This window comes from Brassica rapa, chromosome A04 (assembly GCF_000309985.2).
Source record: "Brassica rapa cultivar Chiifu-401-42 chromosome A04, CAAS_Brap_v3.01, whole genome shotgun sequence".
Classification (NCBI taxonomy): Eukaryota; Viridiplantae; Streptophyta; class Magnoliopsida; order Brassicales; family Brassicaceae; genus Brassica; species Brassica rapa.
This window is the reverse complement of record NC_024798.2, coordinates 15,068,990-15,093,388: the sequence shown is the minus strand read 5'-3', so window position 1 is coordinate 15,093,388 and position 24,399 is coordinate 15,068,990. Positions and strand designations below refer to the sequence as shown.

Below are 24,399 nucleotides of genomic sequence, written 5' to 3'. Positions count from 1 at the left end.
GTTTTGGTATAATGACATGTGAGGTAATATATATAAGTGGCGGGAGATATGTATGTATTTAGGATTAGGGTTCATAAATGGACTCGTGATAGATGGCTGGGAAGCGAAAGAGAAGAGAGTAAGTAGGAGATGACAGAGGCAAAATGGCTGGCACTTTGGAGATGTTTTTTTAGTTGGGAAGAAAAAAAAAATGTGATGGGGTGGGGAAAATCAGAAGAAGTAGGGAAGTCCGTGAGTTTCTGAAATTGCAATCAAAGTCGAACGTTTGTCTTTGCATTTATGAGTTATGACACACTCACACAATCCTGTCTACATTTCAAACTATTTTTTAAATGATCTGGAGATCCACCAATATATATATATATATGTACACGGTTGCATGATTTATAACTGGTTACTGTTAGACTCACATTTTTGGATCATAGAACCACAATAAATCTCTTTTTTGTACGTATATGAATCCTTTGTAGGATTTATTCCAAGAGTACGATCATATAGCATCAGATGTCTTACTAATTATGATCACATTCTATATATCCTCGAATTAATATTACAGTTTGAATTTTCCTGAAATACAAGTTCCACACTTATATCTTCCTGCAAATAAAGTTCAAAATCCCATAATCCAAAATAAAAGGTCATGTCTTCAGTTGTTGGCTTTGAACGAGCTACTCTTAGAAATCCTTTATACAAATATTGGGATATATAGAACGTCGTCATAGCTTAGAAGACATTTGATACTATATTATAGGTCTTGTCGACAAATAACTCATCGACTCGGTTACATTCATGGTTAAAAGCGGCATCAAACGAAAATCTTGTTTTGACATAAAAGTGATAAAAGAAGAGTTAACCAAAAATCTTGTTTTGACATAAAGTGATAAAAGAAGAGTTAAACTTATCTATTGTCTCACTACCTGAAGACTTCTCTCCTTTGGATATGGTAATCTGGCTAACTAGTTGTGTATTCAGGTGTTAGACAGGAGAGAGTCCACACATTGATTACATACTAAAGATGCAGCAACTGTGCTATACGTTGTTGAGAAGATTAATGGCTTCGGATATAGAAGAAACATGATTACATGAAAAGAGGGTAGCGCACATCGGCACATGCATGGACACATTAGACTAAATACTATTAGCTGTCCAAGGGTGTGACATATGTCCATAACACATTAGAGTTGGATAACAAAACCTAAAAAAGATGATGATGGAGGGAATCATGCTAAACAAGGTTTACTAGATATTGAATATAAACTTTTATTCTGCAAATCATAAATCAAAAAGATGATTATTTCTCATGACCGTTAAACAAACTACTCATTTCCCCAGAGAAAAAAAATTGCAGATAATTGGGGACAACAAATATAGCCATATGATAAAGTGATTTCATTACACCATGAGACCTTGAGGAGCAGCAGCAGCAGGAGCCTTAGGTTTCGGTTTGTCAACAACAATAGCCTGAGTTGTCAGCACCATCCCCGCAACCGAAGCAGCGTTCTGAAGCGCACATCTCGTCACTTTAGCTGGATCAATCACTCCAGCTTCCAACAGATTCTCATATGTATCAGTCATGGCATTGTACCCTATCTCCCACTCGCTGAACATAATCTTCTCCACAACAACTTCTCCTTCTATTCCAGCGTTCTGAGCAATAAGCGCAGCTGGTGCCACCAAAGCCTGTATTCAAAAACATAAGATTCATCCATATAAAAGCCGAATGTTAAAACTGATGAATCTCTTTACCTTCTGTACTATGTCAGCTCCCAAACGCTCATCAGCATCCTCCAGCTTCTCCTTAATAGCAGGAATCACAGTTGAGAGATGCACCAGCGTGGCGCCGCCGCCAGGAACTATCCCTTCTTCGATTGCAGCAAATGTAGCGTTCTTCGCGTCCTCAATACGAAGCTTACGGTCCTCGAGCTCAGTCTCAGTCGCTGCTCCGACTTTAATAACAGCAACACCACCAGAGAGCTTGGCGATTCTCTCAGCGAGCTTCTCAGAGTCATACACAGAGTCGGTCTCGGACAGCTCCTTCTTAAGCTGGGAGATACGAGCTTGCAGCTCATCCTTGGAAGCTGCATCAGCTATAAGCGTGGTCGAGTCTTTACTAATAGTGACTTTTCTAGCGATCCCCAACTGTTCTATGGTCGTGTTCTCCACCAGAAGGCCCATGTCGAGGGCCTGGTACTCGGCCCCCGTCAAGATGGCAATGTCCTGAAGCATAGCTTTCCTTCTTTCACCAAACCCTGGAGCTTTGACTGCGACCACGTTGAGCACGCCGCGGAGTTTGTTCACGACGAGGGTCGCTAGGGCCTCGCCGGTGACATCCTCCGCGATGATGAGCAACGGAGCTCGAAGCTGAGTGGTTTTCTCTAAGATAGGGATGATGTCTTTGATGGCAGTGATCTTCTGATCGGTGATCAGCACCCTAGCGTTCTCGAACTCGACTAGGAGCTTCTCAGGGTTTGTAACAAACTGTGGTGAGATGTAACCTCTATCAATCTGTAATTCACAAACACATTGGCAGAGTAAATTAGGATTGAATAGCTATAAAAAATACCAATGTTCAAAAAATCGTTAGGCGGTGGTTACGCACTTTATAGAGGATAGGATAATTGTTTAGGCGGGAGATAAACCGATTTTTTTTTAAATTTGCTGACTAGACGGGCGCCTAGATGCTACTTAGACCGATTTTTAGAACACTGATAAATGCTAAGCAAAATTAATACCTCCATTCCTTCTTCAACTTCGACGGTAGTCTCAAAGGAGGAAGAAGATTCAATGGACAAAACACCATCAGGTCCAACTTTGTCAATGGCATCAGCAATCATTGTTCCCACAAGCTCATCATTTCCAGCAGAGATTGTAGCCACGGCTGAACAAAGAAAAACCATGGTTTTAGTATTAGCAATCAACATTGGAATTTAACAAGAAGGATAGAGTACAGTACCTTTGATGTCACTACCGCCTTTGACAGGTCTAGCTCTCTTCTCAAGCTCTTCGATCAAAGCTTGGACGGTTTTATCGATTCCTCTCTTGAGGGAGACTGGATTGGCACCGGAAGTGACGCTTAGTAAGCCGTGTTTGATTATCTCCCGAGCGAGGACGGAAGCTGTGGTGGTGCCGTCACCAGCTGAGTCGTTAGTCTTACTAGCAACCTTTCATAGAAAAGGACCAAATCAATAACTATTGTCAGATGTAATAATTGATGTAAAGATAACTAACCTCACGGATGAGAGCTGCACCAGCATTCTCCATAGCGTCAGGTAACTCAATGGCCCTAGCAATGGTGACTCCATCATTCACGACCTTGGGACTTCCAAACTCATCCAACACGACATTTCTCCCTTGAGACCATCAAATGAAAAAAAATAATAATAATAAACAACATTAAGACAAAAAAAGAGATACAATTTTGGAACAAACGGCATGGAGATTGTAATGATACCTCTAGGGCCAAGAGTGAGGCCAACGGCATCAGCAAGCTTGTCAATACCAGCTTGAAGAGCAGCTCTTGAGCTCTGGTCGAAAGAGATCTCTTTTACATTTGCTCTAACGCTGAAACGTCTATTTGCTTTTTTGTAGCTTACTCTTTCACCTTTCTGCTGAGTTCCACCACTGAGCTTTCTCTGCAGCCACAAAAAGTAAACATTTTTCACCAACACAGAAACCAACTGAAGAAACAAGAATCCAAGTTGATTGAGATGGAATGAAGCTCGGCACCTGGCGTGAAGAGCAGAGGACGGAGGCGGAGGAGAGAGCGTTTGCGGAGGCCATTTTTTTTGTGAGACGAGGAGGTTCTGGATTTTGGTTGGTGGATAAGGGAAATGGTTTTTTGAAACGAGAGTGAGTGAGTGAGTGGTTTTTTAGAAAAGGGTCTAGAAGACTCTTTGCATTTCGTAAAGACAAAACCGTTGGTTTTTTAAAAAGGCTTCACCTGCTTCTTCTTTTTTCATGGGCTTGTTTTGTTTCTCTATGCGTGGCCCAAAACGGAAAGCACTCTTTTTTTCTGTTTATAAATTATTATTACATAAAGCATCTATATAGAGAGTATAACTATGTAATAACTACATGGGAAGTGTGTGACTTTTACACAAATTTTAACCAATTCGATATTTTTTTTTATAATATTGGTACTTATTTATAATATTTCATTTTAGTATTCCATCAAATGGTGCATGTAGTCCTTAATGGTATTCAACATTGCATAGCAAACCCGTGTACACCCCCAACAGAACGACTTAGCAGAATGAAAGTGTAACACCCCGAGTTATGATATTTAAAAAAGGTTTAAGAGAATTGATTTGGCTACCTATGTCATCAAAGTTGACTTAACTTTTCCGTTACACATCTGTTTAGAACTCCAGAGTTAAGCGTGCTTGGGCTGGAGTAGTGAAATGATGGATGACCTATCGGGAAGTAATTTACGATACCGTGCAAGTGAGGCCAAAGGACAGGAAAATGTCGGATGGTGATTGCAGGGTCAGTAAACAATGATTCCGAGCCTTGGAAAATTAATCGACCGACCGTCAGACGGGATGGAGTCACGGGTCGAAAGAGCGGACGTGGGTGGAGTATACGTCACTACGTGTTGGGTCTGGAAATGGCTCCAAGTTATAAGATCCAACTAGACTTTGACTCGCACGTCAGTACAGATAAATTTTTATTTTATAAATATATAATTTTGATATTACCACAAACATTAAATATATGATTTAAATTTTAATGTTATAAATTGTGTAAAATTATATTTGAATAAAATATCACTGAATATGTTCTGTTATTATTATGGTTTTCAAACTTGAAATGATAATATATTAGAATACAATGACCAACTTGATGATTAAAATATTAAAATAAGTATGTGATTTTTTAACTTATACAAATTTTGGTAAATTGCATCAAAAAGATAAATTTATTAAATACTATTTTGGCAATCTTTGAAGGTTTCTCTATGATAATAATTGTTTAAAAGTTGCAATTAACTGATATTCCTAAAATATAGGTGCAATTGTTTTTGAAACATATTTAATATAACCGATATTCTATTTAAATGTTATATTAAAATTTAAAATGATTAATGTAAATTAGAAAATATGACATGTTAAAAAAACTAATTAAATAGTCCTATAGTAACTTCTAAATAGTAGACAAAAATTAGAATTCTAAATTAATAGATTAGATGCGTTGTAGGAGAAGCGTTGACATCGGACTTTAGCTGTTAAACTTATGAGCGTTTGAAATTATTTTTTCACCAATTTAATTTGGATAGTTCTTAGTGTTACTTTAGCTGTTAGAGTTTGCATTGTATGTTTTTCTTGGTTGAATTTTGGTGTTGCTTTTCTGAATTTTTGTTTTCTTCTACCGATTTATATATTTTAATTTGATCAGTAATATTTTAGATAGAAAGACAAAACAATTGAATCTAAAGTCTTCAAGTAAAAGAAAAGTAAATCCCTAGAAATTTATGCCATGCTTATTTGATGATTTTGAGCGTTTGAGATTGATTTTTTAACAATTTAACTTGGATAGATCTTAGTGTTACTTTATCTATCAAAATTTATTATTGAATTTTTCTTGATTGAGTTTGCGTGTTCTTTTCTGAATTTCAGTTTTTGAAAATGCTATGTTTGCTACCGAGTTATATATTTTATCTTTATAGTTTAATTTGATCAGTAATACTTTAGATAAAAAAAGGAAATAAATTTTGAGCCTTTCAACATGTTAAAGAGAGGCAAATCCCTAGAAACACATGCCATGCTTATTTGATAACTTTGACCGTTTAAGATTAAATTTTTTATGTTTAGTTAAGTCAACATGGATAGTTCTTAATTAATGTTACGTAAACTATTAATGTTTCATTATAGTGTGCTTTTCTTGTTTGAGTTTGCGTGTTCAGTTTCTGAGTTTCTGTGTGTTTCAAAATGTCTCATGTTTTCTACAGATTTATATATAGATTATCTTTATATTTTAATTTTTATCAGTAATACTTGAGATAAAAAGGACAAAAAGTTTGAACCTGAAATCTACAGGCAAAAGAGAAGCGAATCCCTAGAAACATATGCCATGCTCATTCGATGATGATGTACCCGGCGGCATAGGTTAAATGATGAAAATGGAACTTTGTTATATAAATGCATTCCTTTTCGGTCGCATGTGATCAAACTATCATCATTAGCCCCACTTCCAACAACTCCTTAAACACCTCTCCAGGATCCACCCAAACCATCTCTCTGTAGATTTTTCATACGTAGCATATAACCAAAGTATATAACCTAGAGACAATAAGTGCATATTATTACTATTGGAAGCCTTGTGGTTATCAGACTCGCCACATTTTTCTTTCTAATTCGAGGAACCTATTCCGTATATGGTTTGCTACTTGACATAGCCAATCAATTCAAGCCGCCGTACTATAGGCTTTTCACTTCTGCATGATTTTTTCAAGAAATCAAGGTTTTATGCATCATATATCGACTATTATTACAAAAACAAGTTGACAAATAAATTTATTGAACACAATAAATAACTGACTACGTGTATTTTTCAACTTAACGTTTAAATTACGAAATCGGTTTGGTTTTCTGTTTTGGGGATAAGAGTATAAAAAACTAACCCACGACGACATACTTTATTAAGCACTCAAAGCTAAACACTTAGTCCAATAATTTAATCAGTGAAGAATTAAGAAATTAGGATTACATAATGATTCGTACGTGTTTACAGAACTAAGGGGGGTTATTGGAACATGAATTTCTGTGGAATTTGATGATTTTAATAGTTGAGAGAATTTTACAAGTTAACTAGATTTAACAAATTTTATTAAATACTTTTACATAGATTTTCATTACTTGTGTATAAAATTCTATTGATTGTTATTGACTTTTAAAGTAAAAAGTTAATGGTAATAGAAAAAAAAAATCATTTCAATTAAGGCAATTCTTAAACAACTTTTAAAAAAAATTTGTCACAAAAAAGATTTCAAGAAAGAAAATGACCAAAAAAATTAATTTCTACTTCTTACTTTATAGATATATAAATAATAATAAAAAATATTTTTTATATAATTTCGAAATATATGTTTAAATTTGAATTTTTGTAAAAAAATTTTGAATTATTATTTTTGAAATGTTTTTTTAATTCAAAAGTGCTTTTAAAACTATTTTTACAATTTTTATTTTTATTTTTTAATATTTTTTCTATTTTTTTAAGTTGTGAATTGTATTATGTTAAAGTTTTGATTTGTATATTATTTCATTATTCAATTTGAGTTTTTGTATGTGAGTGTATTTTGTTACATTGATTTCAAAAAATTTATGGGTGTAGATGATATTCTCAAAGTTAAGTACTATGAGTAAAAACAAAGAAAATTTCCATCCCAATAACAATAGATTTTAATAGAAAGAACGTAATCAATGAAAAGATTGCAGAAGTTGGATTCAGAGTCGGATCTCATCGCTTCATTAACATGGTATGGTATTCAATTTCTGGAGAGTCTCCTCCACATATGGCTTTAACATTGATCTAATATTTTATATTGTTTGGACACAAAATTAAATATAGTGTTATTTGAAACATAGATATTTTTTTAACGCTGATTTATTATGATATAGATATTAATATATAAAAAGAAGTATATTGTTTGAAAACATGTATAGTGGTATAAAGGAATTAATATTAGTGATTTAATATAGGTTTAACAATAAAGTAGAAATATGTATTTAATTTAAAAACTTAAAAAAATAAAGGTTAGGTCCAATATTTTGGATCTATTGGACCTGGTTGGTAATGGCTATAGCTTTAAAAAATTTGCCGTAGAAAAATGTGGTTTAAATTTTATTCATGTAGAATTTTATGGAAAGTTCCCAAAATATTGTTGTGGATATTTGGATCTGCAGAGCACTTATACAGTTATAGGTTATTTTAAATTTTTTTATTAAAATTTAACTGTTGTGAATTTAGTACTCTATAAATAAATGGGACAATACCTACCGGTACTACCAATCACACCCGTTGATTTTGTTTTAATAAGATAGATAGATCGGCTACTATTGTCATTTGGTGGACTCAAATTAAGAGAACTATATAAGATAATGAATATCAGGGATGATGTATTCTTTTAGTAGATAACAGAAGTAGGTACACCGTACACATGACACATATGCAAGCCCACTCACAATATGTTATGTCACACGGTCGATGGGTTGGTGTTTGAAGAGGTTTTCAATTTCTGAAAGCTAAATATATACATATATCTCTTCGAAATTTTTATTTTTTTCCCCGATTTTTTAATTTTTTTTTTCTCTACCCGAAAGGGTGAATATCAATATGCAAAAATATAATAAAAACTATGTGGGCCAGGTCATAGTTATAGTGGATCATTCTTGCACATAGATATGCTAAATATGCAAAAGGAAAATTAGTTCACAGTTGAACTGAGTGGAAACTTAGCCAATAAATTTTCGCTATTGATACTAAAATGTCAGAACCCATATATTTGGATTATTTTCCAATTACCAATAAAAATAAAAACATTCATGATAAATCATTATGTAAAGATGACTGCTTCTAAAAATGTCATATTATGTGGGTAACATTTCAGCCGCCGCACAGAAGAAAAAAGAAGAGAACTCCATAGCCTCCGATCTCCTTTTGTGGTGGGCCGTGCTCCTTACCGCCGCTACATGAGGGAAGATCTTCTCTTCCTCTTTAGTTTAATTGTATGGTTTCATATCTTTTGGCGTTTCTTAGTATCCTTCGTGATTGAGATCTTTCGTTGATAAGCTTGCATGGCTGTGGAGTCTTTTGGGGTTGAATCAGTGCTTGGGTCCCTTGAGAATTGACGATTGGGTGAAGCGTTGTAGAGGAGACTTCTGTGGGGGTAGTTGGTGCTTAATCGTTCTGTTTTTTGTTGCTCCCCTTTGTGTTTTTTCTAGACTGTGTTCTGCACTTGGAGTGTGGTTCCAGCTTTTTTGTTTGGTTCAGGTGAAGTTTTGGTTCGGAGAGTTGGGTTCAGTGACGAGTCTGGCGCTATATGTCAGGTCGAGGACCTGTTGACGGTGCGGTGTAGCTGTTGGGAGCAGTGCAGGTGCTTTCGCTGACGTCGTCTTTGGACTTTCTTCAACTTTAGTCCTTTTGCTGCTCATCGTATCTGCATAGAATTTAGTTCTCGGTGAGTTGTTGTGTCGACTGGGTATTTCTGTGTGCACCTTAAAGTGCCTATATCCCGAGATTGGGTTCATGTCTCAAGTGTTGGTTAATCAGTTAGTGCATTCAAGATTGTGGTTTTTTCTAATTGGTTCTGGTTTGGTGAGAAGTTGTATGTTTCCTTGGACTTTTTTTTACAACGGTGAAGCGTCCCGAAGATCTTTGGTTTGCTATTGGCTTCTCTCTAGTGAAAAGGTCTGATTTGAGGTTTGTTGTTCCTCGCTCTGCTGTATGGTCCGGCGGATTGGCCTTTTTTTGTTCTTCGGTTTGGCTGTCAAGCATTTCAAGTGTTGGGGGTCTGTTCTCATTAGAGGCCCATTCTCGGTTCGTCTGGTTGTCTCCTTGTAAATTTCTGGTGGTTCTAAGTTTTATGGATCCTATCTCATTCTTCCTCTCTCATGAACTTTCAGTAACTTGGAGTTTTCAGTTTTGAATTTCAACTTGTTTCGGTTGCTTATGTGCCATGTGGATGAGCTTTAGTTTTCCTTCTTATGAGATTTAATTTCTCTTCTTATGGGATTTAGTTGCTGAGGATATTTTTCTTTTCCTCTAGTTTATGTATTAGATTTTGTATTCGGCCTTGTTTGTTCTAATATAATCCAATTTGACGGGAAAAAAAGATGACTGCTTCTCTATGGGAATAAAATGGTGAAATGTAAAAAGCAGAAGTAAGAGAAAAAATTAAGGTAGAAAAAAAGAGAAAAAGAAATATTGTTGCTTGTTTGACCAAAAAAAGAAAAGAAATATTGGTGCTCTAGTTAATTGTGGAGTAGAACTGAGTCTATACTTTAGAGTAACAAGAGTAGAGTAGATGAGAATACATATATTACTTGATTTCGCAATCTTTACAGTAACTTAAGAGTAATATTTTTTTCCACCACTATAATTTATGTTAGATGTGCAAACTAGTGAATGCCTTTATACGCGAGATAGTTACTGCACTGTTATAGCGAATCCGTAGACAAAACTTTGTCGTCTTTGTACTGAAGTGTTCGTTTGCAAGTACTCTTGTGAATTCTCTTTATCTGTTGGATGATATTTAATCCACAATAATTATATTAATACTTTGACATAAAAGTTGATTTCTTGAATATATATATATATATATATATATATATATATATATTGTTTGAAAAGAAACAAAAGGGAAATGGATAGTTTCTCTGAAAGTTGATGCTTAGAAACTATTACAAAATTTAAATTTTAAAATTTTAATACCTAGACTTTAAAATTTTATTATTTTCAAGGGCAAAATATAGTTTATCTGTTTAATACGCTGTAAATTGAACCAAAATCGATTCAAATTTCACAAATACAAGTTTTTTACTAATCAATTTTTTCTTACTGCTAAATATTTTGTTTACCAATCAAACATTAATAAATACCATTTTTCTATAAAAACGCAGTTAGCTAGAATTACGTACGAATCACTGTTGATGTACTGGATTTTAGTTCCGTTCTATCAATTAAATAAGGTGTCATTATTCGGACCTTTAATGATGGAAATGGTTTTAACTTTAAAAAAAAAAAAATCTGAAATGCTTGCTTTAATTTGATAAGTTTGTAAGCCGAAACGAGTTCGAAAAGCAAATAGGACTTGACCCCGACAGACGGAATTTTGTTCATTTAAATTTTGTTATTTAAGTGCATTCCTTTTCGGTTTCCATGTGATCACACTCTCTCATCATTATCCCCACTCTCGACAAAAGAAAAAACAAGTTATATTCTGTGAGCTAGTGAGATATAAATATTTTCATATAGAATTATGATTCTATTTATTCATGTTGACTGATTTTTCCTGCAATATTGTAAACTAAAAAAAAAACTTAAATATATTTTCAATGGTTTAATTTTTTTTTTTTGGATTTTAAAATTGGTGAGCAGAGAAGAGCCGATAATGTTATTTTATAATATTTTTTCTGTAATAAAAATGCCAACCAACAAAATGAGGGACGGAGCAAAGACATTTCTTGGCCAGAACCGGAGCGTCGGTTTGAATCCAATATTATGCACTTTTTTTTTCTCAAAAATACGGACTTCACGACTAATAATATTTTCTGCATTATAAATTAATTACATTTTTTTGCATTCAGCATGCACCTCCATTTAATGCATACATTGTGTTTCTAAACTAAAATAGTATATTATTTTAGTTGTTGAAGAAAAATATATATAAAAAATATGAGAGAAGTTATATTTGTTTTTTTTTTATTAAAGGGTTCAAGAGAAATTGTATATGTACTAGAGCTAGAGTGTTGATCATGCAACTATAGATGAATACGTACAAACAAAAATATGTGAATATGCATGTGTACCAAAGAAGATGATAAGAAAAACCATAGAATACCCTACTACAATTATAAACTAGATACGAACCCGCCCTGTACACAAATATTATTTTTGTTATATCTTCATAATTTTTTAATATATAATATTATATGATGAAATATTTGGTTTATACTTTTAAAAATATATTTATTTGGAATATAATTTACTTTCTACTTGTATAATCTTGGTGTGTCTTTTAATTTTATAGATAGATTATTCATCGTGTTAATTTGAATGTGTAATGTTCATATATGTAGTAATTTAGTGGTTTGACTTGGTTTTTAATTGTGAAATGATCTTACTTAAACTAAGGAATTGTTTTTTTAATATATATCTTTTAATTTAATTTATTTAAAATAATTTATTTTAATTTTTTTGTATATTTAATAATACTAACCAATTTTTTATCTAATTTGTTAATAATTCGGTTATACATAGGTTTTTTTAAATATTTTAATTATTTAGGTACGTTTTAAAAATACAAAAAAATATTTGATAAATTGGTAAGATCCATAAATATTCAATCTAAATTAAATTTATGTGTTTATGGTTCAGTCCAATATAATCATATTTTGATTTGTCCAAAAAGACTTTAAAGCCCAGTAGTATAAAATATTAATTATAAGAAGATTTGTGTATTATATTGTTCTTCTAATAATAAATACATAACAGAAGTAGAAGTATTGATGGGAGATAGAGAATATGCTTCAACATTCGACATACCAGATCTTTGGAACAGGCTATAAGGAGCTGATTGCAAATATGCTTCCTAAATTTCAAGATCATTTATGTTCCACGAGTACAAAATTAGATTTATGATTCTTTAGCTAGGACCACAAAGTCTTTCTATAGAGAGCTTTGTTTTATAGATTGTTTTATTTCGGTCTAGTTACTTAGACCACCTCAAATTTAAATAATATAATATTCGTTCGTTTAAAAAAATACTAACCGAATGTTTAGTATAAATCTTCATAAAAATATATTATATGCGTTGTATAAATCTTCATAAAACAACATACCGGTTAAATTTAATTATATGGGTTGTCATCAATTATTATATAAAAAGAGTGTGTATATTAAAGGGACCGTATATTAAGTGATAACATGTTGAATAAGTCTAAAATTAATATCACATGGTCTATTTCAATTAAGATTCTATTTTAATAGAGTAGATAGACAAAAAATAGTATAATGTAAAAGAAATATGATGTGTTTCAAAAAAAAATGTTTCAAACAAAAAGCAAAAGAAATATGGTGAAAATTCTTTAGAAATATAAGTCTGGAAATACAATTAGATACGTCCAAGACTATACACAAAGAAAAAGCAATACTGTTCTACAACGCAATTGGTATAGGATGCACAAACACAATATTTTTCCCCAACACAACCTTGATATTCTATTTTTGCAGACTTTAGACTGATCTTGAATAATTATCCGTTTTTTTTTACTTTATCGCGCTGCCGACCTCCGGTTACAACATCGAAGCCCTGATTCTCAGAAACATTTGATCAAATCTTCCTCACAAATACTAGATTTAATCTCGCAAGTATCTTTGTATACAACTATCTTTTTACACATCGATTAATTCTTCTTATTTTTTATGCATGAATGTTGGTTTTCGTTTTTTGAAAGAGGCCTGTGTATGGAGTATGGAGTATTTAGTTTATTACAATGACGAAATGATCTCTTTATCATAGCATTTACATGATATGGTTAGTTTGTGAAATATAATTTTGTATAGTTATAGGAGCTAATTTTCCTACAAATAAATAGGACATGATAGGTTTTTTAAAGTAAAATTGTATCAGATATACACAACTTTTTCCTTAATTAAATCAATATCCCGAATTTCACACCATGATATCTTTGTCTATAGATACAAAACTTTTCATATCATAGATATTTATCTAATTTTCAATTTTTGGTGATTTTTTTAGCTAATTGACTCGTTTTAAAAAAAGAAAATGACAGCTTTCAAAACATACACAGTATATCTATATATAAATAACATAAAAACACGCTTCACATAGTTGTTCTAAAGCACCTCCAACAATGGTTTTAGGAAAACTCCTAAAATTTTAAGGAAAAAAAATTAAGAGAGAAAGTGTGTAAAAATCTTAAATTTATAGGTTTTAAAAAACTATTAGTATATTCAAAGAACATTTGTTAATCTATTAAAAAGGATAAGTGATTTAATTGATTTTAAGAAAATAAATAAATTAATATTTATAGTATTAATATTTTTTTTTATTTTAGAAACTTACATTGTTTTTTTACTGATGGAGGTGTTCTAAACAACTATAAAAACCTCTTCATCGTTCTCCTTTCTTTCTCTCTCTCCATTTAAATCCGGAAACAGATCATTTTGCACATCCTTTCTCTTCCACGCTCGCTCTCATGAGTTCCTGAGAATTATCATAACAACTTCTCCTCTTCGCTTTCTCTGTGAAAAACGAAATCAATACCGGCCAAGAAAACATGAAGATTCCTTCGTATCTTCTTCTTCTCCTGGAAAGTCCTCTCTCTCTCTCCAATTTTTCTATTTTTCGGAAAATACAAATTGTTTTCATTTTCTTTTGAGTTTCTCTGAAATTCTTTTCTTTTGTTGAATTTTCCTATGCAGATTCTGTTTGTTCTTTGTAGAGTGGAAGGAAGACAGTCAGCAGGATACTGTGCAATGTATGATATCTGTGGAGCACGGAGCGATGGGAAACTACTGAATTGCCCCTTTAACATCCCTGCCGTCAAGGTGACCTGAGTCTAGTCTATTTTTATTTTCTTTGGAGAAAATGGTAATGATTTATTGTATTTTATGTTTGTAGCCGGATGATTTATTATCTTCAAAGATACAAAGCTTGTGCCCAACCATCACTGGCGACGTTTGTTGCACTGAAACTCAGTTCGACACGTTACGTTCCCAAGTTCAACAGGTAACACACAACACAACTAACTAACCCTTTTTGTCTTTTTATGAATTGTAATAATATTTTAACGATCACCGTGAAGGCATTTACATCCCCACTCTATTATCCCCTCTAAAATAGAGTCTAAAGTAAAAATGATCCAATGTACTCTATTTCCTATTCTATAATAGTGTAAACCTATTTTTTATTCTATATATATAATAATTTTTTTTATTTTTTGTTTATCACTTTATTTTTTACTCTATTTTAGAGAAAAAAATAAAGTAAACTATTAGAGATAGTCTAAGCGTATAATTAGTGACCCACTTAAAACGTTTTAATAGCTTGGGTATTTGACTATTCTGATAGTGATAACTAAACCTCCTCTTTGATCTTATTAGTGATAGTCATTACTACTAACCCTTTTTTTTGGATGGTAATGTTTAACTGTCAAAAAGAAAAGTTAAATTGTCACAATCTTTTAGTGACCCACTAAAACGTTTCAGTAGCTTGGTTTTGACTATATTGATAGTGACAGTGATAGCTATGGTTAAAAAACAGAACCTTAAACCTCTTTTGATCTTGGTGATAGTGAGTACAGCTAACCATTTTTATTTTTTTTGGATGGTAATGTTTAACTATCCCAATCTTTTAGCGAGCCACTAAAACGTTTCAAGCGTTTGATTGTGACTATATTGACCGTGATAGCTATGGCTGAATATAACTTTTTCATCTTATTGATTGTGATTACAAATATTATTAGGAATGTGATTATGTGAAAAAAAGAGTTTCTATTTTTTTTTCTTGTCAGGCTATTCCCTTTATTGTAGGCTGTCCAGCATGCTTGAGGAACTTTCTGAATCTTTTCTGTGAACTTACTTGCTCTCCTGATCAAAGTCTATTTATCAACGTTACTTCTACTACAAAGGTATATAAAAATAATATTCTTTACAGAGACTCTGATTTGCCTCGAACAACATCATCAACTAGCTTATGTCCAAGTGCAGATCAAGAATAATTCGACCGTTGATGGGATTGAGTACTACATAACCGATTCTTTTGGAGAAGGGTTGTATGAGTCTTGCAAGAATGTGAAGTTCGGTAGCTCCAACAGCCGAGCTTTAGATTTTCTCGGAGCTGGTGCAAAGAATTTTAAAGGTAGGCTTTTATTGTGTCAGCTTGCATTATTTACTTTTCTTATGATAAGTTCGATTTATGGGATTCAAATCTGTTTAAACTGATCTAAATTGGTTACAGTCTGTTTAAATAGATCTAAATTAGTCTAAAACCGTTAAATTAAGCACTAATGTTAGTACATCCACAAATTTATCTAATTTCTTCTGTTTTGTATATCTAATTTTGATAAATCATCAAAATAATTTTTTAATTAAATTCAAAAACTTAAATATCTAATATAAATGTGAAATTAACTACCTAGCTATTTCTTGAACACCCTTATCTTAGGATATAACTTAGATTGCTCTGTTCTGCCATGCAGAGTGGTTTGCATTTATCGGCCAGAAAGCTGGTGTCAATTTGCCAGGCTCACCTTATGGGATCAAGTTTTCACCGTCACCACCAGTGTCATCTGGAATGAAGCCTATGAATGTGTCTACTTATTCATGCAGTGACGATACTCTTGGATGTTCTTGTGGTGATTGTCCTTCTGCAGCTGCTTGCTCTAGTACAGCAGCACCTCCTACTCAGAAAAGGCATGCTTGCTCAATCAAGATTGGATCACTTGAGGTGAATATGGATTTTGTATTATTTGCTAATGCGTTGTAATGATAACAAAGTGTTGCTGAACATGTTTCCTGGTTGGGTTGGTTTAATAATGCAGGCCAAGTGTGTTGATTTTGTGCTAGCCATTCTGTATACTGTCTTGGTTTCATTGTTTCTTGGAGGTGGATTATTTCACAGAATAAAGGGTAAGAAAAATAGCTCACCATTGTCCGAAGCTAGCAGAGATAGAAGTTCTGTTAATCCGCAAAAAGCAGACACTATTCATGCGCAGGTACTTTGTGTTTTAGTCTTTTAAGTATTATAACAGTTGAACTGTTGAAGTTTGACCTGCTGATTAGTAATACGGATGCTCGTTGCTTTTATTATATTCTCTTAGATGCTACAAAACACTCCACAGAGAAACTGGGCTCAGCTGTCAGCAGTACAAGGATTCTTGGCCAATTTTTACAGGTTTTGTCACATTCCTACCTTTAGCTCTAGAATAGGGTTGTTGACATTTGTAGTGTTATCTATTTCTCCAGGAAGTATGGGATCTGGGTAGCAAGAAACCCAACTCTAGTTTTGTGTTTGTCAGTCTCTGCAGTTCTTCTACTTTGTGTGGGTCTGGTCCAGTTCAAAGTTGAGACAAAGCCTGATAAGGTAGAGATTTCAATCTTTTTTTTTTTTCACAAGCTATGTTTTATCTTCAACTTGTGTTCATAAAAAGTGTTATCTTACTACATGTTTCAGCTATGGGTAGGTAAAGGGAGTAGAGCTGCTGAAGAAAAACAATTCTTTGACACCCATCTTGCTCCTTTCTACAGAATTGAACAGGTTTCACATTTCTATCAATTTTCTCTCTGTTACAAATAGTTTTAAGGGCCTTAAATTACCAAGTATTTTTTTTTCACATTTAAAACATGTAAAATTTTCTGTTTATCAGTTGTCTTTTTCACTTTGCTATGGAAATTTATGCAGTTAATTATAGCAACAGTTCCTAAATCTCCTCACGATAAGGCGCCAGAAATTTTGACAGATGACAACATTAAGTTACTTTTTGACATACAAAAGATGGTATCTGCTTTCTCGTTTTCACTGCTTTCTGATTCCATCTGATCCACCCACATAATGTTTTTCATGTAATAAGTTCCTTTGATTATGGTAGGTTGATGGACTGAGAGCAAACCACTCAGGTTCAATGGTTTCTCTAACAGACATTTGCTTGAAACCACTTGGAGAGGATTGTGCCACACAGAGTGTTCTGCAGGTTGCACTCCTTCCTTTTCTTTCTATAGTACTTGAGTTTAGCTTTACTAGTCTTTAACATATCTGGTTGATTCTCTTGCTTCTGGAGGCAGTATTTCAAGATGAAACCAGGAAATTATGATGACTTTGGAGGCGTCGATCATGTTAAATATTGCTTTGAGGTACCTCGTGAATTTTTGAATTTTTTTCATTTTTTTTCTTCATGGTTAACAGAATCACACTTGCATTGAATATGTTTGGTAACATTTCAATAACTCTGTCTTATGTGCACACCACTTTTCTTCCAGCATTTCACCTCGACAGAGTCATGTTTGAGTGCATTTAAGGGTCCCCTTGATCCAACAACAGCACTGGGAGGTTTCTCAGGGAACAGTTATAGTGAGGTCAGCTTGTTAAGAATAACCACATAGAGACTATGTATCAATTTATATAAGTATCTAATTAAATGACATGCTTAAGACAGGCTTATGCTTTTATTGTGACTTATCCTGTGGACAATGCTGTTGACAACGAAGGTAACAAAACTGAGAAAGCAGTGGCTTGGGAGAAAGCCTTTATCCAACTTGCCAAGGTTGGGAGTTTTTCAATACGCCAACAAATGATATCTTAATGCTATTTTATTTTATAGTTTTGTGGCGTACTTGGTCAATGTGATTGTACTTGTTCATCTATTAAACGTCAGCACTTTTATATGGCAGGATGAATTGTTGCCAATGGTTAAATCAAAAGGTTTAACTCTTTCTTTCTCTTCGGAAAGCTCTATTGAAGAAGAGCTGAAAAGAGAAAGCACAGCAGATGTTATAACTATAGCCGTTAGTTTCCTTATATTATTTTATCTTCTTTTTATTTTGTTTATAGCCATCTTCTAATGTCTTGTACTTGTTCTGTTTATTTTTTTCAGATAAGTTATCTTGTCATGTTTGCATATATATCACTGACACTTGGGGATGCACCTCGCTTGAATTCCTTTTACATTACATCCAAGGTATGATAATGACTCATGGTCAGAAAATTCAAATGACTTATTTGGTTATACCTTATTCTGAAACGTAACCTTCTTGTTTTCAGGTTCTGCTTGGTCTATCTGGTGTTCTTCTCGTCATGCTTTCTGTCCTCGGCTCCGTAGGATTTTTCAGTGCCGTTGGGATGAAATCCACTCTGATCATAATGGAAGTTATACCTTTTCTTGTTTTGGCTGTAAGTTGTCCATGGTTCTAATACTGCTTGCAACTACAACAATATGTACCTGATGTTGTGGCCAGCGTTCTTAATATGTGCATGACAATATCAGGTCGGTGTTGATAATATGTGCATACTGGTTCATGCTGTCAAGAGGCAAGAGCAGGATCTACTTCTGGAAAGAAGAATAAGCAATGCTCTTATGGAAGTTGGACCATCGATCACACTTGCAAGTCTAGCAGAGATTTTAGCTTTTGCTGTTGGTTCTTACATCAAAATGCCAGCTGTTCGAGTGTTCTCCATGTTTGCTGGTCAGTAAAACTTTTCAGCCTATTCAGTTTTAATGTTTTCATTTCTTCCTTCCGAGTTCTGACTGGTCTAGCTTGCAGCATTGGCCGTCCTTTTGGACTTCATTCTCCAGGTTACTGCTTTTGTTGCCTTGATAGTATTTGACTTCAAAAGGACGGAGGATAAGCGGGTTGATTGCTTCCCATGTATTAAAAAACCTCAACCATCAGATAGTTCTGACAAATGTAATATGATTTTTTGGGTTGATATATCAGTGCAGACTATTGTGAAATCAAATTTTGATTGGAGTTGTATTGTATCACTTCAGGTGTTAGTCAGGAGAAAGCTGGCCTTTTGACTAGATATATGAAGGTATTCTATTAATCAAATTATAAACAGTAGTAATATCTTGTAACATAACTCATTTTCATGTATCGTTAGTCTAAGGAAATTTTCAATCTATGAAAAGTTATTATAAGTATTTTGAATTTGGTGCTTCATTTCTACACTTTTCAGGACGTCCATGCACCCATTCTCAGCCATTGGGTAGTCAAAATATTGGTTATTGCTTTCTTCTTTGGCTTAGCAATGGCTGGAATTGTGAGTTGATACATTTTCTTACCTATAAGAGTAAAGTTTAAAGTTTTCACTAGAGGTTAAAATTATATCATCTCTAACTATTGTGTGTTGTGGACCATGTAGGCATTGTCCACCCGGATTGAGCCTGGTTTGGAGCAACAAATTGTTCTTCCTCAGGACTCGTATCTTCAGGGTTACTTCAACAATATATCGACATATCTTCGAATTGGTCCACCTCTATACTTTGTTGTGAAGAATTATAACTACAGGTATATCACCTTCTGATGTTTTTTAGATGTGATAGTTTGGTTGAACTGGTTATCAAAACTCTGTTTGCCTCATGTCTCAGCTCAGAATCAAGACAGACAAATCAACTTTGTTCCATTAACAAGTGTGATTCTAATTCTCTTTTGAATGAGGTAAACACTGCTATCACTCTATATATGCTTTTCAGTATCTGGAGGTTCTTCATCTTGAGGATCTAAAATACATTTTTGGTCCATAGATTGCAAAGGCTTCTTTGAGTCCAGAAGTAAGCTACATAGCGAAGCCAGCTGCTTCATGGCTCGATGACTTTCTTGTGTGGTTATCTCCCGAGGCATTTGGATGTTGCCGAAAGTTTACGAATGGTACCTTCTGTCCCCCTGATGACCAGGTATATGCTTTATGGTTGTGCTTTGGAGTTCATATAATACTTAAGATTTATGTGTAGAGCAGTTAATGACTGACTACCTGATGACTAAGTCCCTTGTACTTGTGTTGCATTTTTAGCCTCCTTGTTGCCCTTCTGATCAAGGAAGCTGTGGTCTAAGTGAAGTATGCAAAGATTGCACCACGGTAATGTTACTCATGATGATCTCTAATCGAATGTGTTTGTTACCCTCCACAATATCTGTAGTGATGACTGTTTTTATTTTCTTGGGGTTTGCAGTGCTTTCGGCATGCAGATTTAAGTAGTGACCGCCCATCAACAATCCAATTCAAAGAGAAACTTCCTTGGTTCCTAAACGCACTTCCTTCAGCTGATTGTGCTAAAGGTGGCCATGGTGCTTATTCTACTAGTGTTGATTTGCAAGGTTGGTTAATTTTCACACTGTCCCCTCTTTCTTTCTTATTTCACTTTTCAGTCTTCGACACTGATATTTTATCAACACCCAAATCTGTGGTACGACCAGGCTATGAAAATGGTATTATTCAAGCTTCATCCTTCCGCACTTATCACACACCTCTTAACAAGCAGGTACTTTCCTATCTCATTATATGTAAGTCTGTTATCGTGTAAGTTTATAACTGTATTGTTTGTTTTTCAGGCTGACTTTGTTAATTCAATGAGAGCTGCTCAAGAGTTTAGTTTAAAAGTTTCCCGTTCTTTAAAGGTAAAAAAACTTACCGAACTATTTTTGGTATCTTCTTGATCAATAGAACATATCATCTTCGTTCATTTTCCCTAATGTTTTTTCTTAGTGACTTTTAGTGACTAACTTGTGATGTATTCTCTTTCAGATGGAGATATATCCATATTCAGTGTTCTATATGTTCTTTGAGCAATACCTTGACATATGGAAAACTGCATTAATCAATCTCTCCATAGCCATTGGTTCGTAACTCTTCCAGATCTTTAATTCCAGCTAGTTTCTAGTTGGCAGAGGTCTTATTTTACTTTTTAACTAAACATATGAATTGACTTCGATTGATTTTACAGCTGCCGTTTTTGCCGTGTGTTTAATAATCACATGCAGGTATCACTTTTAAGCTCATTCCCAATGAAATTTACGACAAGTCTAGATATGGTTAAACTTAATTCTCCAAATATTTTTCCTCTGTGTTCTAACTCAGCTTTTGGAGCTCTGCAATTATTTTGCTGGTGATTGCAATGATCATTATTGATCTCCTGGTAATTTAACACTCGTTGTTATTTATGAAGAAATCGATGACTAAATTTTCACACACTCAGGTTACTGATGTTATATACTATTTGAAACATGCTAGGGGGTAATGGCAGTTTTTCATATCCAGCTAAACGCACTCTCGGTTGTAAACCTAATCATGTCCGTGGGGATAGCCGTTGAGTTTTGTGTACACATAACACACGCTTTCTCGGTCAGCTTCCCCCCTCTGTCTTTATAGCATTATTCATAACATGATCATCCTGACAAGACTTTTCTAAATGCTCAGATTAGCTCTGGGGACAGAAACCAACGGATGAAAGAGGCTCTCGGTGGAATGGGAGCTTCAGTTTTCAGGTATTAATTAGTCTCTCTTCAGCTCGACTCATGAACTTGAAAGTATATGCCCAAAGATATAACGAACCAAGTCAGTCTCAAGTAACACATGTTTTATTAATGTTTGCAGTGGAATTACATTGACGAAGCTAGTTGGGGTGATTGTACTCGGCTTCTCAAGATCGGAAGTATTTGTGGTATGTTCTTGTCATCTCTTGAAACATCAAGATGTATACATAACATCTATATATATTTGGTCTATGAATTTTCTTTTCCTTTGGCCAGGTCTACTACTTCAAGATGTATTTGGCACTAGTCCTCCTCGGTTTCTTGCATGGCCTTGTATTCTTACCGGTAAGTGATGATCGTTTAAACATTTCCATAAATGTTAAATTTATTGTTGTTGTGACAATGAGAGAATATTGGTTTGATTGGAATATGAAGGTGTTCTTGAGCATGTTTGGTCCAGCTCCAAGACATGTAGAAGGTGATAGGCAAGATCATCGACCTTCGGTTTCATCTCTGCCGTAGGCCGTAGCTCAGTTAGGTTTTATTCTTTCTTTTAAATTATATTACATCCATTTGTAAGTGGTTAAAAAAATTGTTCCACCCATAGCCACAGAGAAAAGCTAAGTTCAGACTTAAGCAGAAAAAAGAGAATCACGTACGTCGAGAGTGGAAAATTTGCAAATATCAGAATGCTGAAAAATTGATGAATGAAAAATGTACCGTGTATAAAAGTACATACATAAACGAAGCAACACAAAAACTCAGACCCGGAAATGAATTGGAGAAGAAGAAGAAACCCTAGTCTTAACGAGAAGTAACTAAAGGAATTTCAAAACAAAATCCTCTTATCTTTGGCGAAATATTGAGTAACATTTTTTTGCCACAAAATCTCAAAGTGTAAACTGGATTACATTTTGAGTGGATGCATTCTGGGTGCAACTCGAATAAATTTTTTTTGAAATGGAATGACTTTTTTTTTTTTTTGAAAAAGGGCTTTCAAATTAAAATGCAAGAAAATACATGTATGATTTTTCACTCATAAATTTGATAAAGTTTGCAACAAATAAAAGGGTTTGAAGCCCTAGATAAAGATTCACATTTGAATCTTAGAAAACAAGACAAAAGAAGACATTAACTAGTGATTGTAGTTCTCTCGGCTTCGACGATCTTGTTTATCTCTTCCACTAACTCTTGTCCATCCCATATCTTGAACCTTTTGTATTGGTTTTATTATACAATCTTCATAGAAATTACAGAAACAAATTTTTACACATATGCTGGAATGACTTGGAATGGTTGAAATGGAATGACTTGGAATGGTTGATTCCATTAATTCCACATTTTTTTTGTTAGCATTTACTATGAAGGGAATGAAATGATCATTTAGATAAATAGAAGGGCAATTGTCAATAATAACACATTTTGAAGTTTATGTCACAAAAATAACACTAGAAGGAGAAAGTCACAAAAATGACATTCATTAAAGGGTAAAATATCCCTAATACCCTTGGTTTAAAATTAAATAAACAAACAAAAATAAATAAAAATAAATAAAATAAAAATAAAAAAATGAAAAAAAAGAAATTTTTTTTATAGTGTCAGATTATATTTTTCAGATTCGAAATTTTTATAATTTTTTTTTGAAATTATTTTTTCGAAATTTTTTTTTTTTTCAAATTTTCTTTTTATAATTTAAAAATACTTTTTGAAACTGTTTTTAAAATTTTTTATTTTTATTTTAGTATTTATTTTTTATAAAATTTTAAACCTAATTCCAAAACCCTATCCCCTTAACTCTAAATCCTAAGGTTTGGATTAATTAACCCAGAGGTATAAGTGTATATTTACCTCTTTAATAAAACCTATTTTTGTGACTTTGAGCCTTGAGTGCTACTTTGGGAACAAAAACTTGGTTTGGTGCTATCCTAATCTTTTTCTCTAAATAGAATGAATTATATTCTATTTTGTTGCTTTATTTCATTCCTATCATATTAGTTTACTAGTTGGAGACATTTTTAGATGTTCAATAATACTTTCTGACTTTATGTACATTGTGCTTTTTTTTTCTAGCATTTTTCAAATTGTTGTGCTCGACAAGTTGTTGGACACAACACTTCACGCCACTTCATTTTTTTTTTCATTTCATGTCTATTGGCATTCCAGTACAAGTATTCAAGGAAATGAATTTAATCAGTATTTGGATTTTGGATCTTTGTTTTTGTTTGACCTGTGCGAGACGAAATTTTCATATGCAGTCTAACAGCAAACCAGATCTTATTAGCAGTGCCGTGCGAAGAGTTTTAAGGGCCTAAGGAAAGTTTTAAAAATAAATTTATTTACAACCGTAATAAAAATAATTTTCTAATATGATATATTATTTTCACCAAATACACAAATCTAATATTGTAAAAGAATAAGTTTATAACGTAAATATGTTATATTATGTCATATAGAAAAAAATACATGAATTCAAAAAATGAATTAATTAATTTTTGTAGAAATATTTTTTTTTAAATAAGTCTAAACCACTATACTAGAAATTATTTTAAATTTTGGAGCCCTAAAAACAGTCATATTAATCGGGGGCCTGAGGCAAATGTCTTTTTTAATACACTGTAGGCACGCCTCTGCTTATTAGTCTTATTTCCAAACATTCTTTACCAATTGAATTATACAATCTTCATAGAAATT

The 24,399-nt window shown here is 33.4% G+C and overlaps 2 protein-coding genes across 2 annotated transcripts; one reads left to right on the top strand and one right to left on the bottom strand.

Annotated features, from left to right (window-relative positions):
* Positions 1-1,223: 1,223 nt before the first annotated feature.
* LOC103864818 (ruBisCO large subunit-binding protein subunit alpha, chloroplastic) lies at positions 1,224-3,924 on the bottom strand. Its single transcript, XM_009142592.3, has 7 exons — positions 3,727-3,924; positions 3,452-3,632; positions 3,229-3,350; positions 2,954-3,161; positions 2,733-2,878; positions 1,747-2,505; positions 1,224-1,680 (listed from the first exon to the last, which is right to left on the bottom strand). Exons 1-7 carry the CDS (start codon positions 3,778-3,780, stop codon positions 1,393-1,395), a joined length of 1,758 nt encoding a protein of 585 aa, XP_009140840.1. The 5' UTR covers positions 3,781-3,924; the 3' UTR covers positions 1,224-1,392.
* Positions 3,925-5,251: 1,327 nt separating this feature from the next.
* LOC103864816 (NPC intracellular cholesterol transporter 1) lies at positions 5,252-23,159 on the top strand. The gene is made up of 37 exons (XM_009142590.3): positions 5,252-14,051; positions 14,164-14,289; positions 14,363-14,470; positions 15,255-15,371; positions 15,451-15,601; positions 15,942-16,189; positions 16,284-16,457; positions 16,563-16,636; positions 16,708-16,825; positions 16,916-16,999; positions 17,144-17,239; positions 17,331-17,432; positions 17,524-17,592; positions 17,719-17,814; positions 17,895-18,002; positions 18,130-18,243; positions 18,333-18,416; positions 18,500-18,628; positions 18,723-18,921; positions 19,000-19,143; positions 19,227-19,270; positions 19,415-19,498; positions 19,601-19,746; positions 19,827-19,896; positions 19,983-20,132; positions 20,249-20,314; positions 20,409-20,553; positions 20,653-20,717; positions 20,788-20,853; positions 20,981-21,074; positions 21,180-21,216; positions 21,314-21,371; positions 21,467-21,577; positions 21,653-21,720; positions 21,830-21,896; positions 21,985-22,053; positions 22,144-23,159. The coding sequence occupies exons 1-37, from the start codon at positions 14,019-14,021 to the stop codon at positions 22,228-22,230; spliced, it is 3,801 nt and encodes a 1,266-aa protein (XP_009140838.2). The 5' UTR covers positions 5,252-14,018; the 3' UTR covers positions 22,231-23,159.
* Positions 23,160-24,399: the final 1,240 nt, after the last annotated feature.